At 33.7% G+C, this 17631-nt stretch overlaps 1 protein-coding gene across 1 annotated transcript; it reads left to right on the top strand.

Annotated features, from left to right (window-relative positions):
- The first annotated feature begins 299 nt into the window (after window positions 1–299).
- On the top strand, window positions 300–12603 carry LOC133173248 (thyrotroph embryonic factor-like). Its single transcript, XM_061308229.1, has 6 exons — window positions 300–437; window positions 1487–1711; window positions 3554–3814; window positions 5425–5556; window positions 11454–11536; window positions 12149–12603. Exons 1-6 carry the CDS (start codon window positions 347–349, stop codon window positions 12380–12382), a joined length of 1026 nt encoding a protein of 341 aa, XP_061164213.1. The 5' UTR covers window positions 300–346; the 3' UTR covers window positions 12383–12603.
- The last annotated feature ends 5028 nt before the right edge of the window (window positions 12604–17631 follow it).

Genomic DNA, 17631 nt, shown 5'->3' with positions numbered 1-17631 from the left:
TTAATTATAGAATTCTTTAACCTGAGTACCAAATTCTACATAGTTACCCACGCCCATATCTGCGTAGTTTAAATCGTATTTTTTTTAATGGATCAGTAAGAGCCTGTCCGAGGAATTATTCAAAATAGGCTACAACTGCATTAATGACCAGGTAAATATAAAATGGCAGACAGATAGTTACACACATTGGTCCCAACGTGACATTTACATGAATTTATCAATAAACTTGGAGGTAGCATACATTGGCAGGCGCTGATTGGTAGATATTTTTACATATATTGACACAGATAAAGATTTCATGGCAGTCAGTTTACATGAGTGTGGTTGTGTTTTGAACAGGTGCAAGATGGCTTTTAACAGTTACGGGGATGCGAGGTATACCCTTAAAGATTTGCTGGAAATACCCGAGTTGCAACATCATCCTATGTTAAATAGACGTGAGTATGCACAGCTATGTACTAGTAGATGCAGGAAAATTATGCGCACCGTGGGTATCTAGCTCTGTGAAACGCATTCATTATCTTTCTTTTTATACTAGGTCAAAGGGGCCTACACGCTCTGAAATCACTTGGATTCTAAACAGTTGATGCATTATTTCATTACAAGTTTTGTTGTATTTATTAAATGATAATTTTTTTTACATTAAACAAAAGCCTCTTTATCCGTGTGAATTAATTAAATCAGAGCTAGTCCGTCAGTTGTTATATTGGGCATGATTTTTCTCTACTTCGTATACGGTATTTGATGCCATTTTTGACGGTCATGAATGATGATGATATTAAGTGACTGTAAGATTTAATTAAGTGGATATAGCCAGTGTATTAAGTTGGCATTAAATAAAATTGAAAAATTTTATATATGCATTTAATTTGTGTGTCATTTATTTGCAATTCTTAAAATATTTATTAATTATTAAAATAAGGTTTGTATCAATATTCAAATAGAGATCAAAGTAATTTTTAAGAAATTTCTTTTGCACTTTAAATATTCTGAATGCAAATATATGAATTGAAAATAAAAATTCAATGATAATTTAAATAGTGTTGCAGTTGCATAAACATATATGAGATACATTTTCAAAAAAATTGTCTATTTGACTCAAAATTAAATTTAGATTTCAGTATATGTTTAATTGCATAAGTAGTCTGTTGATTGTGAGATGCATTTTTAAAACAAAGAATGTAGATATAATTATATAGTTTATTTCTTGAGGAGATACTCTATGATACTCAATCTTACTCCATTGCTGACTAAATTAAAATCATTGCTTTTACTTGTCAAGAGGAAGACACTTAAAAAAAATCAATGGCTGTAAATTTCTCCTGTCATGCTTAGCAGTACTAGAAACACAATGTATAGCAAATCAGTAAGATTACAATAGATTTAATGCATTGTTTTCTTAATCCATATTCTGATGTACCACTTTGGAAAAAAAAAGAAGAAGACTGATATGATGTATTATATTTTTTTAAATAATTAATTTCAGCAGCAGAAAAAAAGGGTGAGGTCTCACTGGGATATGGAATAGCCTCTGCTTTTCTTGGACCCAATTTATGGAACAGTGCTAGTCAGGTGGGGGGAGGTGACAATGGGGAGTTCAGCCTCCAGTACATGGATCTAGATGAATTTCTCTCAGAGAACGGCATCCCCTCCACAGAAGTTAAAAAGATTGACAATCAGCCCTGTCAAGACCCCCCAGAGAGGAAGCGAGGTAACCTTAAATTGCTCTAATTTTCTGCCATTTTGTCAACCAAAAAAGAAAATCAGAAAAATAAGCCATTGTGTGTGTTTTACTTTTTTATTCTCTCAAGAGAGTATAAGAAGAATGAACAACAAGTTTTTATAAATGGCTTTGTCAGAAATACTTGAGCCAGGGAAAGACCTCTCAAGTTACATTAACAAAGACATTTTCTGAGGAAGCCTAGATCAGTGGAGTGATGGGTATGGCACATGACTTCAAGGCCACCCTCTTCAACAAGGATCTTTTACGATAGATTGTAAAAACAGGAAAAGGAATGAGAGAAAAATATAAAAAAGGGTGAATCATATAGTGCTAGGTTTAACTTTTTTAAGAGAGAGATTAAAAATATGCATTTAGTGAAGAATAATGCAGTGTCAATTTAGGACAGGTGATAGGCATGCATTCATGATCACTGAAACACAAAATGGATTAAAGAGGAGTAATGCAAGAGACAGAACACCTTCTGATTTAATCAACGCAGTGATGGAAATAAATTCAATTTAAGGGGACATCATATTATGAACCATTAACATTTGTATTATTTCATGTACTAGATTTTCAAGGGATGTGACTCTTAAACAAGGGGAGATAATTAGGAAAATAACAACAAACGTAATGGTTGCTAAAAAAATCTTCTTTTCAAGAACCACTGGGCAGATTATCTCCAAATTTACCTACAAGGATGAGGATATGTTGTAGATTTAAAATTGTTCAAGGCATCACTGTGGGGCAAAGGGCGTGGTCTCAAGGTCACTTTGAAGTTGACCAGAAATTATGTTTTGTTAAATCTTTAATATATTGCTTACTATAAGGACTAGGATCATCAAATCTTGTCAGTTGATGCATCTTAGGACCTCATATCATGACTCAAATGTAGGTCACAGTGACTTACTTTTTGAATTTTGCATGTATCCATTTTCAATTTGATTTTGATGCATATCTTGGATATTTTGAAGCCTATCAACATCAAAAGTTGTCAGTTTATGCATTATGGAGCCTTGAAGTGTATCACAAAAAAGTAGGTCACCATGATCTACTTTTGAAGGTTTATGGTTATATTTAAATATTTCAGATACTAACTGGCTTAGAATCACCAAACTTTGTCAGTTGATGCATTTTTGGGCCTTGGAGTATGTCAACTGAAAAGTAAGTCACAGTGATTTACTTTTGAAGGTTTATGGTTATATTTAAACATTTTCAGATACTAATTGGCTTAGAATCATCAAACTTTGTCAGTTGATGCATTTTTGGTCCTTGGAGTATGTCAAATGAAAAGTACATAACTTTGACCTACTTTTGGAATTTAGTGGCTATATTTAAATATTTCAGATACTAATTGGCTTAGAATCATTAAACTTTGTCAGTTGATGTATTTTGAATCCTCAGAATGTGTCAACTAAAATGTAGGTCACATTGACCTACTTTTTGAGTTTTTAAGGCAATATGTAAATATTTTAAATAAGAAGAGATTTAGAATCATCAAATTTTTGTCAGTTGATGCATTTTGGAGGCCTCCCAGTATGTTTACCTAAAAGAAGGTCACTGTGACCTACTTTTGGAATTTCATGGCTTTATCTGAACATTTTAGATAGTAAGGGGCTTCAAATCTTCAAACTTTGTCAGTTAATGCATCTTGGGTTCTCAGAGTGTTTTAACCAAAATGTAGGTTAATTATGATGACATACTTTTGGAATTTCCAGGCTTTATCGAAATATATAGGATAGTTAGAGGCTTCAGATAGAAGTGATAGGTTGTACAATTTATTAGAAGAGTGATTCTTGTGAAATGATTAAATTTTTATATTGTTTTCAGCTGTTTCACCCACAGAAGATTTCATTCAACTACAAACTACTGTCCCCAAAGTTCCATCTCCACTTCCCCCTAAAAGGAGTGTGTCTCCAAAAGCCAGCCCTAGGTTTGAGGGCCTCCATGAGCCCAGTCCACCCTACTATAACAATGAGGTCCTGAGAAGTCCAACCTCTCCTTACAAATCAACAGAAAATTCTCTTGGACAAAACATACCACATCAACAGCCTCAAGACAAGGACCCTACACCACAGGCACTCATCAATGGTAATTTATTTGTAATTTATGAAAATGGATAAAAGGCTGTATAAAGTGTATAACAGTATTGATACCCTGTTTATGTTACTGGGAGGGAGGTGGACTTTTTTTTAAAGGGGGGGGGGTTCTTATATGACTTAGATATAGGAATGTTGATTTTTTTTTTAAGGGGAGAAGGTTGGGATGCATAGTACAGGATATTTTACATCTACTGGTATTCTGTTCAGTATCACCTGGTCAATGAAAATAAATGTACTATACATGTATCAACAATTCTATCTTGGTCATCCTTATTTTGTTTACCTGCCTTGTGCGACCTTGACCAGAATATTAAGAGATTTTCATTTAGTTAGGTTAAGGTCATGGACGTCAAAGGTAAGAAGAATTTGATGCAATAAGAATACAATGGAGTAAAAAAGTTACACAGATTAAGTGTTAAATATGGTGAGAGATTATACATGTTTGTGAAGAATGATGGTGACATTATCAATTTTCAATCTTTCAATCCAACTATGAAGTTTTTTATCAATTTTTTTTTAACAAATCAATTTATCATCAAAGGAAATCTGGAAACTGAAAAGTACATTAAGATAGAAAAGTGGACTAGATTTGACTACAGTAGAATTGTTGTGATGTCATGCATTTTCTGCCCAAAACAAATTTATATCCCAGCTATTAAAGGAAATGCTTTTACTATTGGATATGCCATTACAGTATATATGTATGGTGACAGATTCATTAGTTTCGTTGAATGTTATTAAATGGTGTGAAACCTTTGTAAAAAGTTGATGTGATAGGGTAACGGATGGCTTGATTCAGAGTGGTTAAGATGTAACGTGTCTCTACTTTTACTGCATTTTTTTTTCACATATTGATTTTTGCTGTAGATCTTGGCCATCTAATCCCAACGCAACAAAATGTCATTCAGTAGAGAGAATCTTTAAAGAAGAATCCGGGTTAACATTACTGAGGTCTCGTGTAGATTTAATGGCTTACAGTTTTTTACTCTAGAACCTTCAAATTGGCATTATTATGATTTGTATTTTTTTTTTTTTAATTCTAGTACATCAACTCTGTATGAATAGACAAGATTCAGCCCATGTATTAGTCTCAGCAGTTAATGTGCCCTGTGCATGAAGTTCACGTGAAAAACTATGGCAGAATAAGGGGGATGCACCAGGCATGCCCCACCTCCCTCTAAAATTAAGACTGTCTTGATAAAACTCATATAAACTTAATAACCATTGTGAGGAGTTTCTTCTCAGATCTACCCCTTAAAAGTTTCACATAAGATTCACATGTATGGATTCATCTGAACCAAATTCATTTACGGTTCTCAAGAGCAGTTTTTACCTTAAATTCACATGAATATTTAATACCGCATATATATACATGTATACATTTTTCTCTCATAGAATTTTTCAAATTAGTTCATGTGAAGTCTTTTTTTGCCATGATAGGCCATGCAAATGAAATTCTACATATTTTTTCAGTCGTTCTTGTGCTTGCATATTTTTAATTTCAGTGCATAAACACCTCTTTATTGTATGCTTTCTCTCTCCTACAATGTTAGCTGGTTGGTGAGGATGGAAAGTTTTACTGTTTATTTTATGTTGTAGACCGTGGGGACAGTTTGAGACATCGAGGGGAGGTGGATCAGACTAGCTCTAATCGGTCTAGTCCTCCTGCGCGTAGTCCAGTGGCAGATTATGAAGTGAATCCAAATGACTTGGCTCTAGCATCCATTCCAGGTAACATATATGTACCTGTTTCCATGACAACCACACAGTGATGAATATATAGCTGTCAATTGTTGGGATGAAGAGTCTTGTGTTGACAGATATAAGTCAATAGATATATCAGTGAGAAAAACTTCAGTTAAGTGTAAAAAACAGGATAAATGACACACTGATATTTGATTCTCTTACTTTGCTAAAATATAAGATGTTATTGTGTTGAAGACTGGTTTTTATAATGTGTGCAATATTGATTAACTCTAAAATCTCAAAGGTAATGGTGGTGGGGATGGTGGTAGTGGTGATGGGGGGGGGGGGGGGGGGGGAAGGGTGCTAGGCCCCATTCTTGGCCAAAGCCTGTGCATTAATGTTAAAAAAAAAACATATGACATACCATGCCTCATTGAGTCATTCTTCATATTTTCAATTTTCCTATCGATCATCACCTTTCTATTTCGAGTTGTCTATACATGATGCACATTCCCCCATCCCTATTCCAAAACACCAATCTATTTTTTCATTAGGTAGAAATTACTATCTTCCCATAATCAAAAATTAGGAGGATTTTTGGTCTGTCTGTCCACAACAACATTAACCTTGGTGATGACTTGGTGCTAGGGCTTTCATATTTCATATGTGTGTTTCTTGTGACTAGACTTTTCCTTGGGGTACCCACATTTTTTACCTTGACCTTTGAATTTGACCTTGCTCTTAACTCTTGAATGTTTGGTGCTAGCTAGGACTTTAAATAATTCACATGTATATTTCTTGTGACAACTTTAACTTTTCTTTAAGTACATACATTTTTTGACCTCCTGACCTTGATCTTGACCTTAAAGTTTGACCTTTACTTTTGAAAAACTTAAACTTGCCCATAACTTCTAAACAGTTGTAGCTAAGGCTTTCATATTTCACATAATTTATATTCATTATGACAAGACTTAAATACCAAGTTTTTGACATCATGACCTTAACCTTGGAGTATGACGTACTTTTGAAAAAGTATAACCATAGCCATAATTTCTGAATGGTTGGTGGTAGTGCATTCTTATTTCACATGTCTATTCCTTGTGACAAGACCTTTCTTTGGGTACCAACATTTTTGGCCTTATGACCTTGGAGTTTGATTTACATTTGAAAAACTTTAACTTTGGCCATGAGCTGCCATATAGGGGCATCAGTGTTTGACAAATACATCTTGTTTATTTTGATTCCCTCCAATTTATGTAAAATTTCCTGATTCTAAAAATGAATCTAACTTTTTTTTGGTATTTGACAGTACTTACTTTGTTTATAATTTAGTAAAGAATTACTTGTACAGTATGTACATTTCCTCTTCATCAGATGTTCTGGCATCAATTAAGTATTTTGTATAAAAGTTTTGGCCCCCTGAATTACTTAAGATGGTCTATAATCCTCATCCATTATAGTCTATTGACTTTTCCTGAACTTATACTGACCCAATGTCAATGAAACTGAAACCATGCACTGACCCAAATTTCTCAAAGCACCAGATTTTTGATTTTTTTTAAATGAAGCAAATTAATGGATCATTAATGGAGAAAATATGCATATTAATATTCTTTGAATGTGTAGTATTAATGAGCTAGAAATGATGGATTTAATCATTAAATCAGCTATCTTATTTAATGTTATATAATATTTCATGTATAAATGAAAAATCTTTTTAAAATCTTCCTCGGAACAAATGTATCTAAAGAAATTTAAATTTACACGAGAGCATCATAGCTGTAATGGTGTAGATACAAATTAAATGTTAAAATAAGAACCCCCAAAGCAGAATTGAGAACACAGTTTGAATAGCATTACTTAACTGTATTTACATAAAATATTGTGATTGACAGAGTGGCTACCTCTTTTGTAATAAGTTTCATTTCATTTAACATTGTTTAATATACATGTATCTCCCCTCCTTTCTGGAAAATGGTATTTTGCCTCAGGCCATCTTTAAAAAATTGTTTGTTTGCCCTCTCCTGATTGACTGGCTAAAATGGCCAGACCCAATAAAAATTCTAACCTCCAATAAACAATATTTTTCAAATTAAATTTTATTATAATATATTTTGAAAATTTAGCATTGATATTGAAATTATCTGGGGAAAAATATTTTCCACCTAACTACCGACCCAATTTTTTTTTACCATGAGTCAGGAAAGGGCAAACAAACATTATTTTAAAGATGACCTCAACTAATTATCACATTAATTAATATTCAAGTATACCGATATGGAGTAAAGTACATGCAGTTTCTTCAATCAGCCCTTGGGATCACATCATTAATTCACAAAGAAATTTTAATAGGATTGTGGCATGTTACCAAAGTGACCATTATTGCCCATGCAATGGGCATCACATTGACTATCAACTACATAAGTAATAATTGTGTAGTTTTTTTGTAGTACACTTAAGTCACAGTATTGATCTAGATAAGGGAAATAATGTTCTTTTTCTACTGAAACACTCAGAGTGAAATTTGCAGAGAGATTGATGAATGGATTAAATGTTTAAGAAGTATATATAGCTCTGTGTCCTGAATTCAGAGTCTACTGCTGCCACTCCTGGAAAAGGGCAAGATACTTTATGTCAAATCACTGCAGGACTTGGATTCCATTATTGCTTTCTCACTGTGTCTGGTGATTCTTTCATTAATTAAATTATTCATCAAAAAGAAGTCAGCCCAAGATCCGGTGTATTCTTCCCAAGTTTACGCTTATTTTCCTCAATCAATACCCAAACATGTCATAATTACGATGGCTAATGATCTCCTTCCAGAGCTTCACTTTAATCAGTTTCAGGAGTAATACTTTTTTGAAATTAGGTCACCTGAGTTGTCCTCCATCATTTTAGAACCTTTTTAGGTCACCTGAGTCACTCAGGTGACCTATTGCTCTCCGTTTTTGTCCGTCGGCGTTCGTCGTTCGTCGTGCGTCGTGCGTTAACATTTGAACATTTTTAGCTTCTTCTCTGAAACCACTCAACCAATTTCAACCAATTTTGGCATATAGCACCTATGGGTGAAGGGGAACAAAAATTGTGAATTTCATGGTCCCTGCCCCCCTGGGGCCTGAGGGGTGGGGCTAAAACCACCAAAATTAATGCAATCTTTAAAAATCTTCTTCTTTACTCCTGGACATCAAGCAGTCAAACTGTTGGCATGATTGTAATAAGCAATGAGCCCTCTACCAAAATTGTGAAATTCATGGCCCCAGGGTCAGGGGTTGTGGTGCTAGGGTGAAAGTGCATTATTTCTTTGAAAATCTTCTTCTCTGCTCCTGGGTATTAAATAAACTAACTAAGTACATAGTTATGATGAGCATGGCAGCCTGTTCCAAAATTGTGAATTTCATGGTCCCTGGGTCAGGGGTTCTGGTGTTAGGGGGTGGGGGGCTCTATTGATTATATAGTGAAAATGCATTAAATCTTTGAAAATCTTCTTCTCTGCTTCTGGGTATGAAATATACTAACTGAGTACATAGTTATGATGAGCATGGCTGTGTCTTCCAAAATTGTGAATTTCATGGCCCCTGGGTTGGGGGTTCTGGAGTTAGGAGGGGGGGGGGGGCTATTGATTATATAGTGAAAATGCATTAAATCTTTGAAAATCTTCTTCTCTGCTCCTGGGTATGAAATAAACTAACTAAGTATGTAGTTATAATGAGCATGCCTGCCTCTTCCAAAATTGTGAATTTCATGGCCCCTGGGTCAGGGGTTTGGGTGTTAGGGTGGGGCTCTATTGATTATATAGTGAAAATGCATTATTTCTTTGAAAATCTTCTTCTCTGCTCCTGGGTATTAAATAAACTAACTAAGTACATAGTTATGATGAGCAAGACTGCCTCTTCCAAAATTGTGAATTTCATGGCCCCTGGGTCAGGGGTTCTGATGTTGAAGGGGGGGGGGGGTTCTATTGATTATATAGTGAAATGCATTAAATCTTTGAAAATCTTCTTCTCTGCTCCTGGGTATGAAATATACTAACTGAGTACATAGTTATGATGAGCATGGCTGCCTCTTCCAAAATTGTGAATTTCATGGCCCCTGGATCAGGGGTTCTGGTGAAGGGGGGGGGGGGGGGGGGAGACTCTATTGATTATATATTGAAAATTCATAGTTTCTTTCAAAATATTTTTTTCTACTCCTGGTTATAAAGCAAAGAAACAAATGTATAGTTATGATGAGCAAGGATGCTTTTACAAAACTTTTGAAACTTGTGGTCCCAGGGGTTCTGTTGTTTCTCGGGGGGGGGGGGGGGGGGGGGGGGGGGCTCTTTTTGATTATATAGTGAAAATGTGTGAATTCTTTGAAAATCTTCAACTAATTGCATGATAGTTATGATGATGAGGGTACCTCTTCCAAATTTGTAAATTTTCATGACCCTAGGTCATGGGTTTTGGTGTTAGGGTAGGGCTGTGTTAAATAGTGAAAATGCATTATTTCTTTGAAAATCTCCTCTGCTCCTGGGCATATTAGAAGCAAACAGAGTAAAAGTTTTAATAAGCAAGGTATTTTTACCAGAATTTTGAACATCTGGACCATTTAGTCAAGTGTTCTGGTCCTTGTCAGGGCTCTATTAATTTGTATTCTACTGAGTGAAGTTATTCACCTTTGCTATTCACCTTTGATAATTAATCACTGTAGATAATGTATTTGAAAGATTAATAGAATAAGAAAATTATGCAAGAACATTTATTGTATAATGCAAAAAGTACTTTCATAGTTTTAATAATCAGATAGACTTGGAAATAATAGATGAATAAAAATGAAACAAAAATAACTTATCTTTTTAAATGTTCTTCAAAGGCCAAGTGAGGCCAATGTGAGAGGTAATAATAGAGACATCTATTATGATCTTAATCGTACTATCTTCCTTGCTATTGGGCAACAAAGCTTCGTTTATCAGTTTATGGATCCTCTAAATTGTTGTACTCAGGTGACCGTTAAGGCCCTTGGGCCTCTTGTTTTATTCTTTCTTTGGAATGGCTGATACATTGTCAACCATGCAGTTTTGTTGTTTGGGTTAAGGGGAAGAAAAATTGTGGACTTCATGGTCTCTGTCTCCCTGGGGCCTATGGTTGTGGCCAAAACCATGAAAAATAATGCATTTTTCAAGAATTTTTCCAACTCCTGGAGATCAAGCAGTCAAACTGTTAGCATGATTATAATAAACATGTGTCCTTTACCAAAATTGTGAACCCTCATAAAATTCTTGTTTCAAGGGTCTAGCACTCAATGACATGCCCTTAGGTGGAACTAATTTGGTCATATTTTGAAAATATATTTTGTCTTAGAAATTTTCTTTACTCATGGATGTATAGCTGACAAACTGTTTGTGTAATTATAATCAATGCTTAATTAGCTGCCTGCCAAAATTTTAATATTCATGGCCCTTGACCTGTGGTTCAGGCCAAAAGGTAAATTGGGCTATATAGGTTGTCCTGTCGTATTTCAGTCTCATCACATCTTTGAAAATATTCTTCATTACTTATGGTTATCTAGCAGGCAAATTGTTTGCATGGTTATAATATATGAGCAACTAATCCTCTACAATTTTTTAAAGAAAAAATCATGGTCCAGGGATCAGTTCCAGGAGTAACACTTATTTGTAATTAGGTCTCAGGGTGGGTCTAATTTGATCACATTTTGAAATTGACATTACACAATGTACCTTATTTTCTGTTCTTCTAAACTTCACAGGGACAAGCTGTATGAATGAGTAACAGAGTCCTCACCACACTATAATTTTTTTTTCATATGAAATCAGAGTTAAGATCCAGGTAGGGATAATGTGGTTACATAGCCTGAGATATGATACTCGGGTGACTGTGAAGGCCCATGGGCCTCTTGTATTTCTGTAGAAATGATTAAATGTATGATTATTTTAACAAATCTAGGACAAGAAAATTTTGATCCCAGGAAATGTCAATTTACAGAGGAAGAGTTGAAGCCCCAGCCCATTATCAAGAAATCACGAAAGGTAAAAGTATATGGAGTAGAAGATCTAATTCTGAGGTATTGTTTATGCAATAAGAGTAAGCTGCCCTTTGATCTAAAATCAAATAAACTGAAATCTACAAGTATTATTATGCAATTTGTAATCAATTCAAGCATTCTAAACTTTTAAATCAACTTAAAACTCTATACGAGATGTACATGTATATATTCCCCTTTTAAGTAAGCAACTGGGATTTCTGTTCATCAATATTTTGTTGTTTTTTAACATTTTTTTGGGGAGTAGATGGTTGTTTCCCCATGTTGAAAATGAAATAGATACACTCAATTTTAACAACATAATTTATATAGGTTATAATTTTCTTAATGTCCAAAAACATTTTTCATTAGTGTCTAGAAGGTTCTTAAATGCATCATTCCTTCAACTTCATTACACTAAAAAGAAATGAAGAATTAATTATACCATATATGATGAAAAATAATGAAATGCATTCTTTACTAGAAAATGTAGAAATCCAAAATGGAGAGAAATTTTTATTTGTTATACATGTACATGCATGCAGTGCTATTAAAGACTTTTTGACATTTAATAAAGTATTAAAGTATCCGGTGTATTGTATTTTTCTTAACTTTTCAGGTTTTTGTACCAGAAGATTGTAAAGATGAGAAGTATTGGTCGAGACGGCTAAAAAACAATGTAGCGGCCAAACGATCACGAGAGGCTCGCCGTATTAAAGAAAATCAGATTGCACTGAGGGCTGGGTATCTAGAGAAAGAAAATAATGCACTCAAAGATGAAGTCAAGAAGATGAAGGAGGAAAATACAAAATTATTAAAAAAGCTGTCTAAGTATGAACAGGTGGGCAAGTAGTACCATCAATATGGACAATATTTGTCATACAAAGAATTACCATCAATATGGACAATATTTGTCATACAAAGAATTGAGGTGTCTCTTTGACATCCCAAACACCCGCTATAGTATATTGTTTCTGAGGATTGTCCTTAACTGGTATGGTTGAAAAATCACTATCTCAAATAGTGTCATGTTTACATAGCTTTCTCACATATTCATTCCAAGAAAATAATGTTTGGTCATTTTAAATATATGAAATCATTGTAAATTCATTAAATGCAACAAGAAAATATGTGTTGCATTTCTGCAAATTTATTTGAATTTCTAAAAATAAATAAAAATTCATTTCTTCAGAATCTGATAGAACTACATTGTGAGCATGTTTACTTATTTAAGTTAAGAAAGCTAGATGAGGTTTTTAGCTAACCTGAGCTGAAAGTTCAAGTGAGCTTTTCTGATCACCTGTTGTCAGGCATCTGTCTGTCTGTAAACTTTTTTTTTTCTTGAAGAAGTGTAGATTCTAAATTGTTTAAATCATGACCCCGGGGGTAAGGTGGGGCCACAATAGGGGATGATATTTTTACATTGAAATATATAGGGAAATTAAGTCTTTAAAAACCTTTTTTTTCTGAAGAACAACTGGGTCAGAAAAAAGCGAAACTTATGTGGAAGCATCCTGAGGAAGTGTAGCTTCTAAATTGTTCAAATAATGACCCCTGTTGGTAAGGTGGGGCCACAATAAGGGGTAAAAATTTTACATTGAAATAAAATGGGAAAATCTGAGAAACCACTTCTTCCTCCAAGAACCACTGGACTAGAAAAGATGAAATTTATGTGAAAGCTTCCAATGTAATATAGATTCTAAATTATTCAAATCATGGTCCCTAGGGGTAAGATGGGGCCACAATAAAGGATCAGATCTTTACATTGAAATATATAAGAAAAATACTCAAAATCTTTTTTTGAAGCAAATAAGATGAAACTCATGTGAAGTGTCCCAGTATTGGTGTAGGTATAGATATTATAGGGATATTGAACTTATATTGGTGAAAATCGGCACAAGTTGGCTGCATGTACAAACCGAATGCACGAGCTTGTGCATTTACGCAGCCAACTCATGCAAGTTCTATAACCCCTTTATTATATAGCTGAAACTTTTTCCCATTGATTTATAACTCATGTATTCAGTATCAGTTTTTAAATTAAAACTGCAATATTTCATCATTACAATGAAACTACCAAGTGTTACGATTTGCTTATTGAGGTTTTTATTGAGGCTTATAGGTACTTAATTGTAAATTAATAATTTCAATCTTGTGTGAAATTAGACACATCTTACCTAGCTCCCACTACCTATCATAAATATTACCAGTTGGCTAGGCAACATTTTTTGTTTACAATGGGTTCAATATTGAACGCTCACATTCGGAATACTCGTATTCATATTGCAAACTCAGCATTCAATAAAATACAAAGATATTGATATATAAGTATTTTACCCCTGATATCGCGAATCCTCAGATATCTCGAAGTTTTTTTCTTTGAGTTCGAGATAAAGAGGTTTAACTGCACTATATAGGTATTGTATAGATTCTAAACTGTTCAACTCGTGAAACGAAAGGGGGTTAGGGTTGGGTGACAATAGCTGATCAAAGATTTGCATGGAATTATGTCGGAGAATTTTTTTTTAAAAAATCTTCTAAGGAAAAAGAAACGCAATAGAACCATTAATTTGCAAACGCTTCCAAGCTGTGTGAATTTAATTTTTTTCAAATTATATGGTTAGAGTTGGCTAAAATCAGGATCAAATTTTACATTATGCATGTGTACAGCGAAGGAATTTTCTTCTCCACTGGGAGGGGCCATAATATGGCGTCAAAATTTTTAATGGGAATATAGAATTCTTTTAAAAATCTAATGAACAGCAGAACTAAAGTAACTCAGGTGAGCATTGTGGCCTATATGGGCCTCTTGTTTTTTTTCACTAAGATGGAGACATACATAATAGTTCTATCATAAACTATTTTTTTTTTTAATGAATAATGGTAAGAGTGTTATACTTATCTGTCTGTTTTATTATCTGCATTTATTATTTTATTACATACTTAGTAGCGAATACAGTTTGTTTTGTTTTTTTTGCATATGCAATATGCCTGACGTCACAATAGACGTATCAGCTTCCATGCAGGGCTGATATATATCCTGCAGGGCTGATACAGATTTATATCACACCCCTTGTAGATTAAACCTTTAAAAACAGTACTTATGATAACATTTATCTATTTTTATTTTTTGTTCAATTCTCTTCATTTCAATTAACTGTTCTTTGGTATAATAAGCTATAGTCAGTGCTTTTTTATTTGTACAGTAAAACTCGGTTATAACGAAGTCACTGGGACCTGTGAAATTACTTTACTATATCCATAAATCGCTATATCCATATAAGGAATTTGTTAAATTCATATAGCTGGGGATCCAAGAAAACTTCGCTATATCCGTGAATTCGCAATATCCGTGTTTGTACTAAACGAGTTTTACTGTATTTGCTCAAGTAGATGTGTGCTGTATTTAATTACTAAGTATGTAAATATTAAAGTATCAAAACAATATATACCCTTTTCAATAGCACATCCGGTGTCAGCCCTCTCCAAATATCAGCCCTCAGGCCTTTTGCCCTCTGGCTGGTATATTTGTCTTGGACTGATACAGGATGTGAAAATGGTTATGTGTTATTCTCTGTGTACATTAGTTATATCACAAGTTTGTATGAAATATTAGAACCTGAACATGACAGCATGTTTATATTGCCTGTTTTTTTTTGTTTTTTTTTGAAGCTGCACAGATTTAGTTAGCAACAGGGTGATGATATTGTTAGTATACTAATAGGATTATTTGTCATCTACTGGTGACAGCTTTTCTGGCTTTTTAACCTGATACTTACACCTGCAACTGACAACCTCAGTGGGTGTCGAGATAGATGTATAGTCATTTCATCTCAGCCAACAGCATGTAGCTTTAAAAGTTAAAATCTGTGTTGTCATTTCACCCAACAGCTCTTCTCCAACTGTTACTGGATTCCCTTCCTGGTATTTTGGCTTGCCTGAGCCAGAGGTTCAAGTGCACAAATTTTGCATACATGTCTGTAAACTTTATTTCCAACTTTTTCTCCAGAATGACTGCATGAGCAAATTTCAGCCAAACTTGGCATATGAAATAGAATATTTTGGAAAAAAAATATTCATGTTTTGACCTAAGAAGTTTAAAGTAGAATTTAAATTGTTAAATTGATTACACATGCATATATATATGCAGTATGAAATATTAGAAATAAATTGATACATCAGTATAAATTATAATGATTAAAGGATACATTCAGGGCTTAATTGAACCTTTTTGGTGCAGGATCTTGTACCCTTATAAATTGGAATTTTAAGTAAAAAAATAAGCAACAAAAATAAGGGATATATATTGATGAAATATTTATTATGTTTTTATTGTAAAATAAAGACAATTATATTGTAGGCCTATCCTTAATGTCATTTTTATATAATCTCAGACTTAATTTTTGTTGATAAAAATCACTGAAAATGCAATCTGCTTGTCTTTTGGAATTTTAACCTTAATTTTGGAGGGGGGGGGGGGGGGAGTCAATTTTCACATTGGGACAGGGTCCTTTTACTGGACCTGCATATCAGGGATATTAAGCCTTGACATTGTACTACCTAGATAGGAAAAAAATTTAAATCATTTTTTTTTTCATTTGATGCCATGTATAGAATATTGATATATATTAATTTTTCAAAATAAATTAGCATTCCATCTCACCTAAATGTGGTGGCCAAAAAAACTTTTTATTGAAATAGGCAGTGATAAAAATCATCTCAGAGAGAATAAAATATAGGAAAAGTTTAATTTTTCTGTATCATTGAAATGATCTATCCATGGTCATTGCAGATCAGAAATTACCTTGTATATACCATGTATAGATCTAGTTATTCAATTTGGAGATCAGAGGCCTTTTCACAATTAACTGAACATAATTTTTATAAAGTCTGCATGTTTAATTCCTATATAAAACATTCTTCCATTTTTGATAAACTGATCGAGATGTATTATTGTAAGAACAAAGACCCAGACAGTGGATATTTTTCTATGCTTCGCCCTTGTGAGTTGTTTTACAACTCTCTGTTGTTAGTAGAGCTCTTTGTTACATTTTCAACACTGAAATTCAGTGTACTGTAATTTATTACTGGAATAAAAGTGATATTCTTTCACACTGTGAACAAATATCAAAACTTGATTCTCCTTCCCTTTACAAAGAGTGTTGTTAAAAAATTACTCCCTAGCCTGTTTTAAGATAGAGGGAGTAAATAAACCATCCTGACAGAACTTGAAACTCCCAAAGTTATATTTGAAATATTTTTTTGAAATATTTTTTTTTGCTGCACAGTATCAGCAGAGTAAATTAGGGGTTCCTACACAAGCTGATTGATTTTTGATGAAGTCTGTAATCTGATTTAAAAGGAAAGTTGAGTTCTCTGATTAGAAATGGATGTCTACACCAGGAGTTGCTGGCGGGGTTTTACATATGCATGATGACTTACTATACTGATGCACTGTGGCATTATTTAAAACCAGTTTTACTATTCCTTTCAGTTCAACAATATTCTTTTGTTGAGCATATTGCTTAAAAAACAGAAGAGGTTCCAGTGCATCTATTTTTCTTAATTCATGAAATAAAATTGGGGGAAATAATATTCCAGAAAAGGAGCTTCACAAAACAGCTTTATTATATTTTATATAGTTTTCTAGGGAAAAAAATTGAATTCAAATTACTTAAAAAGTATGTTTTTCCAAGTCATTACTCTAAAATATTTGTAGTGCATCTTAATCGTACATGTTTCTTATTTCTGAGAAATGAATCCTAAGTTTTGTAAACAAATGCCATGCAGACACAACGAATATAAACCAATAAATATAACTTTTTTAACTTTCATAACTTTTATATGGGCTATGCATTAGAATTGCTAATGCCCATACAAATGTCGTTGTTTCTGTAATTCCATCCACTGATTTCAAAGGGGATGATTGTGCACTGGAAGTCATTTCAGTTAATTATTACTGGTAAGTCATTTGCTCAAAAGTCAAAGATCAAAAGGGGACCACAGGTCTGATTAAGTAAACAACTTTGTACTTGGGGGTAGGATGATCACTTTGTCAACTTTCTAGTTCAATATTGGCATCTTGATACTCACAAAATTTGC

This window comes from Saccostrea echinata, unplaced genomic scaffold (assembly GCF_033153115.1).
Source record: "Saccostrea echinata isolate AGI-Se365-2 ecotype Australia unplaced genomic scaffold, CSIRO_AGI_Sech_v1 ptg000056l, whole genome shotgun sequence".
NCBI classification, from domain to species: Eukaryota; Metazoa; Mollusca; class Bivalvia; order Ostreida; family Ostreidae; genus Saccostrea; species Saccostrea echinata.
Note: the sequence above shows the minus strand (reverse complement) of the source record. Positions and strands in the feature narration are given on the sequence as shown.